The sequence below is a fragment of the Lactuca sativa genome, chromosome 5 (assembly GCF_002870075.4).
Source record: "Lactuca sativa cultivar Salinas chromosome 5, Lsat_Salinas_v11, whole genome shotgun sequence".
NCBI classification, from domain to species: domain Eukaryota; kingdom Viridiplantae; phylum Streptophyta; class Magnoliopsida; order Asterales; family Asteraceae; genus Lactuca; species Lactuca sativa.
The window spans coordinates 342,727,743-342,735,842 of NC_056627.2; the positions used below are offsets into that span (position 1 = coordinate 342,727,743).

General features: G+C 33.7%; 2 protein-coding genes across 2 annotated transcripts; one reads left to right on the forward strand and one right to left on the reverse strand.

Moving 5' to 3' along the window:
• Window positions 1-2,305: 2,305 nt before the first annotated feature.
• LOC111916517 (serine/threonine-protein kinase PCRK1) lies at window positions 2,306-5,311 on the forward strand. The gene is made up of 4 exons (XM_023912183.3): window positions 2,306-2,866; window positions 3,972-4,232; window positions 4,312-4,434; window positions 4,531-5,311. The coding sequence occupies exons 1-4, from the start codon at window positions 2,453-2,455 to the stop codon at window positions 5,140-5,142; spliced, it is 1,410 nt and encodes a 469-aa protein (XP_023767951.1). The 5' UTR covers window positions 2,306-2,452; the 3' UTR covers window positions 5,143-5,311.
• Window positions 5,312-5,773: 462 nt separating this feature from the next.
• On the reverse strand, window positions 5,774-7,405 carry LOC111916519 (probable serine/threonine-protein kinase PBL10; the record flags this gene model as incomplete). Its single annotated transcript, XM_052763699.1, is given in 4 exon segments — window positions 5,774-6,416; window positions 6,668-6,791; window positions 7,043-7,185; window positions 7,271-7,405. Coding segments are annotated over 4 exon segments (791 nt in total), but the record flags the coding sequence as incomplete, so codon positions are not given.
• Between the last annotated feature and the right edge of the window lie 695 nt (window positions 7,406-8,100).

The window sequence follows — 8,100 nt, forward strand, 5'->3', positions numbered from 1 at the left end:
CAATTTGTTTACGAGAAAGGTACCTGAAGCGACATCAGCTTCATCTTTAGCAGCTTCCAGTGTCATCTGGAATGCTCTCGCCTTCGGCTTTGGCGGAATGTTGGGTCTAGCTGCCTCTTTCTTCTTCGGGCAGTCCCTCGACATGTGTCCCTCCTCACCACAACCATAACAAACTTTCTTAGCGAGGGTGCATTCATTGGCATAGTGCCCCGGCTTTCCACACTTGTAGCATGTGGCCACTACCTCACATTTTCCATGATGCTTCTTCTTACATTTGTCGCACCATTTCGCTTCCCCTCTTTCTCTTCTCGAACTAGACTTTGAGAACTTGTTTTTCTTGTTGGACCCTGAAGTTCCATCGAACTTCCTCTTTTCACCAACATCTATTCTTTCCAGACCCTTTTCCTTCTGCTGGGCCTCCACATTCTTAGCTACACGAACAACTGTTTTCAGAGTAGTTGCCATCTTGACTGTCGGACCAAAGTCGACAGACAATCCATTAGCAAACCTCTCAATCTTGGAGAGTTCCGTTGGCACTAGGTACGAAAATAACTTCATTTTCTCAGTGTTAAAAATGATGTGACATGCTAAGACACATTACTTAACATGATGTTGTGCTTAGTTGACATGCAAAAAAAAATGATGTGACATCTAGGGGTTGTGTCATAAGTATTATCCTTAACTAATTTTATCTCCCCTAACATTAGTCTAATCAATATTTTACATTTGATTTGACTTCATTTTTTTTTCTTTTTTTTTTTGTTTTTGTTTTTTTGTTGTTTTTTCTTTTATTATTGTTATTATTATTATAAATTTCAATAACCATATAAAATTTGGATAACATTAAAAATTCGGACGACATTATAAAATTCGAACGACTATATAAAATTGAACAAAAGTAAAGTTTGTTTTCAACTGCATAACGCATTACACAAATATAATAACGAACCAATTAACATATCCGTGATAAATAAAGACAAACTTTGTTATTGTTCCGTTTTATATAGTCGTTTGAATTTTATTATGCCGACCAAATTTATAATGCGCTACAGATTTTAAAATTTCATCCGAATTTTAAAATGTTTTCCGAATTTTATACGATTATCCAAATTTATAATAATAATAATAATAAATAAATAAATAAATTAAAAAGAACTAAAAACATCAAAAAAATAATAATAATAAAATAAGGAAAAATAAAAAAAAAAAACAAAAAAAGACAAAAAAAATTATTTAATCTTTTTTTTTTGAACGACAAAAAGAAAATTCATTAATCAGAGCCAGCATGCCTGGACAAACACAGTACATATAGATAGAGTATTAATGATAGAGATGTATGTAATATAGTCTAGACAAAGCTAATGTTGATCTAGGAATTTTAATTGGAAACCGAAACAATGATTAAACTAGAGTTCCCCAAGCTTGAGCAAGTATGCTTGAGGCATCATCGACCTTTGAATGAAGCAACACCAACAAGGATAAAATAGTTGTGCTTCAGATCTTTAATATAAAGTCTTCGTGATGAGAACCTTTGTCACCAGTGCGTTAGGGATGCAAACTACTCCTCTAGAAAGGCTGACTGTTACCTAAAATTCCTAGAAAGATGTCTACCCGGTGAAGAAAACGCACACCAAAACACATGCTTAACTGTTACTTGGCATACACCAAGACGAACCCAACCCTCCCCCACCTAACATGAACTATAAGTTTGAGACTTCAAACATTAACTTCAGAGTTTTGATAGACAAAAATACCAAGTGGATATGAACATAAACAATCTCACAAACATTTAAATAATACATAATATTTAATAGCAATATTTTTATCTCTTAAAACATCAAACCTCGGCGTTTTATTAAAAATCTCAAAAGTTTAATATATATATATATATATATATATATATATATATATATATATATATATATATATATATATATATATATATATATATATTTTTTTTTTTTTTTCTTTTTTAGAACTGTTTGTCCCACTCAAATATTGATGCTTGATATTTCTGCATATTTGCATTTTTATTTGTAAAACCTTCAAAATCGGAGTTTCTAATAAAATTATATTTAATTCTTTACTTGCTTAGATCGGTAAAAGAAAATTATTAAAAATAGACTTGTGAATTTTTTTTTTATAAAATGAAATTAATAGAGATTTTAATAAAACATTTCATGGTGGACCGAGCTGCTCACCAACCTTTTCCGTATATACGAATACATATACGTATAGCAATCTTTTATTGACTTATTAATATATAATTTTAATATATAATTATATATAAATCAATCAAATGTAAGCAATTTTAGTTTAACATTCGAACATTCTGCTCGGTTGAACCCGTCTTCCCCCTCCCCTTTCTCTCTCTTCTAACCGGAGCATTTAAATTCCGGCGACCAAACGCCGTCGCCATAAAAATAGGCTAATAGTTGACAGCTGCAACTAAATGAAGTGTTTTCACTTTAGTACTGGAGATAGGAGAGCCAACGACGAGGACGGTGTCCTTTCCAGGTCGTCGACCAGGGTATCCTGGGCGCGTTCCCTCAGCGTTGCATCCACCAGCTTTGACACTACTCGTCGGTCGGAGTTTGATTCAGATAGCAACTCTAGAGACCTCAGTGACACCGTAGGGTTCTCTGAGCTCTTATCTCAGCGTCGTGCGAACGATCTGCGAGTTTTTAAGTTCGCTGAGTTGAAGTCTGCGACCAAGGGATTCAATCGATCGCTTGTGATCGGTGAGGGGGGATTTGGTTGTGTTTACAGAGGTGTTGTTAAGTCCGCCGCCGTGGCCGATGCAGGTAGCGATGGAGATCGGTATCTGGATGTTGCTATCAAGCAGTTGAGCCGTAATGGATTCCAGGCATGGCTTTTTGCCCTTTCCTCCGTCATTTTATTTTCTTTATTTAATTAGATTTTCAAATAAATTACTGTTTTCCGAGTGTTTTTTTTAGAGAACTCCACACACAACTCCAGAATCCATGGATTTGCAGGTTTTACAACCACAAGCACAATTAATCACGAAAAGTATCTGAAAAACTATTTGTATATAACTATATATGGATTTATATTCTAACGCACTAGCTGCCTATGAATTTTCTACGTTGAATAAGAATATAAGACAAAAGATCTTATATAAACAAGAAATTCTCAGTGGAAACTACAGCTGTCAGAACGTCAAACTTATCTAAAAAAACGATACATTTTACAAGTCTATCAGCACATTGTACGCCCTTTTGATTCTGCTATTGCTCTATATAAGTATACAAAATATGTCCTATACACATAATGCAGTTGTTGGAGCTAAACAATTATAGTAATATAACAACAAAAGGAAGATTGAAATGGATTACTCATCTTTAGGTCTAGTAATTGCTAAAGATAAATTAAAGTTTCTTTTAGCTTTTATGAACGAAAGTTTGATGTGAAAAACAACAAAATTTAGTACCTGTCACAAAAATAATTGTGCATTTGCTCAAATGTAAACATCAAGAACAACTTTTTACTGTTTGGAGGTGTAATTCAATTCAGTATTCGTACCATCTATTTAAGAATTGAAATTATTTTGTCACCAAATATCTAAAAGGGTTTGTTTTCATCTTAGAGCAATATCTGATCAATTACTTACTCATCACTCATAAGAAGTAATTCAGAAGCCTGGTATTGATAATTTCCTGTATTGAATGTTAATGTTTGTCTTCTGAATAAAATGTTGATAACAATTTTGTTCCATTGATAAAGTTTCCTTTTTCTTTTTTCTTTAATGTTGACTAGACTTGCAGAAAAATTATTGTTTTGTCCACTATAGACTTGTACATCACTGGACCAATCTCAAATCAAAAATCACCATTGGATACCCTTTTTAAATCTGACCTTCTTACCCTATGTTCACATGAAACCCTTTGAAAACATTAGATATTTTGTTGTCTTATGGATTTTTCTTGAAATTCTATGTTCTTAGTGTTCAGGGGCATAAGGAGTGGATTAATGAAGTCAACTTTTTGGGTATAGTCAACCATCCAAATCTTGTAAAGTTAGTTGGATATTGTGCAGAAGATGACGAAAGAGGGATTCAAAGGCTTTTAGTATATGAACTCATGTCCAATAAAAGCTTAGAAGATCATCTTTTGGGACGTGTCCATTCTCCTCTTTCATGGATGTCACGCTTACAAATTGCACTTGGTGCAGCTCGTGGTTTGGCTTATCTTCATGAAGAAATGGATTTTCAAGTAATCGTTTATTTCACTTCTAAATAGCAACCTACTTTCACTCATTTTATTTATATATTAATATTTTTATATAATGCAGTTGATTTTTCGTGATTTTAAAACTTCAAATGTGCTTCTCGATGAAGACTTCAACCCAAAGCTCTCGGATTTCGGTCTAGCAAGACAGGGTCCCACTGCTGGACTGAGTCATGTTTCAACAGTGGTAAATACTAAATACTAATATTTTACTATTTTTTATTTTTTCATTTATTTGTATTATATAAATTTATAATATTATTTGTGGTATTTAAAATTTAAGGTGGTGGGGACGATAGGTTATGCAGCGCCTGAGTATGTGCACACGGGGAGACTGACATCAAAAAGCGATGTGTGGTCGTTTGGGGTGGTGGTGTACGAGCTTATCACGGGTAGGCGAGCAGTGGAACGTAACTTGCCACGGAATGAACAGAAGCTATTGGAATGGGTGAAGCCTTTTATTTCAGATTCGAAAAAATTTCATCTTTTAATGGATCCACGTCTCGAAGGAGACTTCTCCCTTAAATCCGCACAAAAACTATCTTCTTTAGCCAATAAATGTCTCACAAAAAACCCCAAATCCCGACCCAAAATGAGCCAAGTAGTCGAAATGCTCGAGCAAATCATCAAGGATACATCACCAGAACCGGAACCGGAACCGGAACTGGAATTACAACCGCAACTGGAATCACAACCGGAACCGGAACCGGAGGCGGAACCGGAAGTGGAAGTGGAATGTGTTAAAGAAGAACGTGATATGAAAAAGCAAGTGAGTGGTAATTATATAAAGAAGGTTTTTGATTTTAAGGAATTGGTTACGTTGAGGAACAGATCGATTGGGAGATTGGATTGGAGGCATTGGACAGCTGGCAGTGTGAAACATAATAGCGTGTGAATTGTGATATGTTAATTGTTAAAGGTGTTGTTTGTGTGTTCATTGTAAAATGTGTTGTTTGTAGTAGTAAAGGATTTTTTGTACAAACTAAAGGGAAAATGTACGGATTATTTTCTCGGACTTGAGATCTAAGTAAGTGTTACTGTTAATGAAATTATTGTACTTAAAACCGTGTGACGTTTTCTTATTTATTTAGCTGATTTCTTAATGTTCATAAGATAGAAAGTATAACATAGTTGGACATTTTGGACTTATTTAACATGAGTTAAAATTGGAGACTTGGTCATCATATGCAACTTTGTAGAATCTATATTTTAAAGGATGCCATATGTTGACTTATTCACATGGGAAACAAACACGAAAGTCTTTCTTTGTTGATAAAAGACCAATTCTTGAATTTTGCTCAAATTGTCAAATTTTACAAGCTTCTGAAATTTGGAGATATTCTATTAACGATACTTGAACTTGTTTTTTCTAAAGTAAATGCCTATAACCTTTTAAATCGTTTTATTGAAAAAATAGGTTTAATTATTTTAATAATTTAATTCTTCTATAACAATCAAACATCAGTTGTTTATAAAACTCTAAATAAAGGACTAGAAAAATACATGTGGGTGAGTGGGTCAACGAGTCAATCAAAGCCGCTGTGGCCTGTTTAAAAAATTATACGATTTGATGTTTTATAGATTTAAATACAGATTTACTAAACATTGTATTGGTATTTTGTTAAATACCAAATCACAAAATCAGCAACCACATGACCAAAAGTTAAGAATAAATTAAACTTCAGGGATGACTTTTGTAGTTTCCTTGAATTTAGAAACAAACTTAACACTTAGCCCAAATAACTGTACAATCATTTGGCCCAACTAGTCACATCTTTTCCTACAAACCTTGAGGCCTGGGATAAGCAGCCTTCCCAATTGGGAGTGTTCCATGAGTCGAGTGTCTTCGGGGCTTGCTTCCCTTCGGGTCTTGAAGTTGCTCGAGTTCTTTGACCACTTCCACCATTGTGGGCCTAAACCTGGGCTCAACTGATATACACCGTAATGCAACGGTTGCAACCGCATAGGCCCCTTCCAGTGTATACTGGCCCTCGAGCCGGTTGTCTATAACCCGAAACAATTTACGTTTGTGGGCCAAGTAGGGCTTGGCCCACTCAACTAAACTGTATTCATTCGATGGCCTGTTCTTGTCTACTGCTCTTCGGCCCGATAACATTTCAAGAAGAACCACCCCAAAACTATACACATCACTCTTAGACGTCAAGTGACCTAAAATGAGAAGTCGAAAAAAAAAGAAGCATCATAAAATTGTACGAAATAGCAACGTATTTTATAGTTTGAAAAATCTATCCAATTATAGCTGTAAAAGTTCAAAATTGTTTTGTATTTGGATGACAGCTACAAATTGGTGGATTTTTCGATGTGTAATATTGTAATGGAAAGAAATGAAAATTAAAATGCTATGATAAAGAAATCAATGAAAGTATGTTGCTATTTCTTGATACAAAACACTTGCATACCTGTTGCTAGATACTCGGGTGCCGCGTATCCGTAGGTTCCCATGACTCTAGTAGAAACATGACTTTTATCACCGGTCGGTCCATCTTTCGCGAGCCCAAAATCCGACAATTTTGCATTGTAGTTCTGTATTATAACGTCATTGTAAAATTACCAAACTACCCTTAAGCTTAAACCGATTTTGGACGTGCATTTGAAGTGCTTGCTTATTGGTGTTTGACAAAAACTTATTCTTATTATGATTATTTAGGGCCGAAATAATAAAAGATTTGGAGAAGCATGCAAGAAGTTGAAAGAAATTGATTGTTGAGATAAATGTAAAGTTACCTAACTACCCTAAGAAACGTAGTCTATACTTGCGAACAACACGAACTTACCGAATCTAGCAACACATTAGAAGTCTTGAAATCCCGATAAATCACTTTTGTTTTTGCGTTGTGAAGAAAAGCAAGGCCTTTAGCAGCTCCAAGAGCAGCCTTCAAACGAAGACTCCATGACAACGGTTGAAAATATGATCCTCCTATCGATCAATCATACAAAAAAAAATTATTTCTATTGATTTATTTAAACCAAGAAAATAAAACAGAAAATAAACTAAAACTTACTCCTAAATAAGTGATTTTCCAAGCTTCCACGAGGCATGAACTCGTAGACTAAAAGTCTTTGTTCGTCCTCTAAACAGTAACCAATTAGTTCCACAGATTTGGATGTGAAAATTGTCCGAGATAATTCACTTCCGCCTGAAAATACCGAATCCAAAGACATTAAGTTGAAGAACCAAGAAATTGAATCGGAAAAAACTCAACATTTTATTATTAATGTAATGACAACGTACTTTCATTGATGTGTGTTTATCATTGATTTGTCATCCAAATACAAAGAGATTTTAGCTGCTATAATCGTGTAAAATTTTCGAAAGTATAAAATTCTAACAAGAAAAATTGATAGTAAAATGCTATAATAGGGTAGATAAAATATTATTTTCGTTCAAAAACAAAAATAAAATATTGTAATACATGGTATAAACGAAAATATATTGTTATTTTTTACATGGTAAGTAAATCACAAAACAACGACCAAAATGGTTGGAAGCTTTCAAAAGAATGTCCCACCACAAAAAAGAATCAATCATTTTTTATGAAAATCATGTATTTCACGATACATGATTTTTTTCAAAGTTCTTTTGAAAAAGATTTTTGTGATAGGCATTAGACAATCACACGAAACCAGCTTTTTGATAAAACCATCGTTATCTTAATTGCTTATTATATCTTTATAATTATTGTAATTATTATATTGTGATTATTAATATTAAAATATGTGGTTGTTGTAAACTTTTAGTGTGTAAGTTGATGTTAAAAAAATATATACTATTATACTACATCTTAGACAAAAATAGTATAAATCCAAACTCAAAGTTGAAGGATAAAAGTTT

Coding starts and splice junctions, on each gene's coding strand:
- LOC111916517 (XM_023912183.3), top strand. CDS start 2,453: ATGAAGTGTTTTCACTTTAGTACTGGAGATAGGAGAGCCAACGACGAG. Junction 2,867..3,971: donor TGAGCCGTAATGGATTCCAG/GCATGGCTTTTT, acceptor CTTAGTGTTCAG/GGGCATAAGGAGTGGATTAA. Junction 4,233..4,311: donor ATGAAGAAATGGATTTTCAA/GTAATCGTTTAT, acceptor TATATAATGCAG/TTGATTTTTCGTGATTTTAA.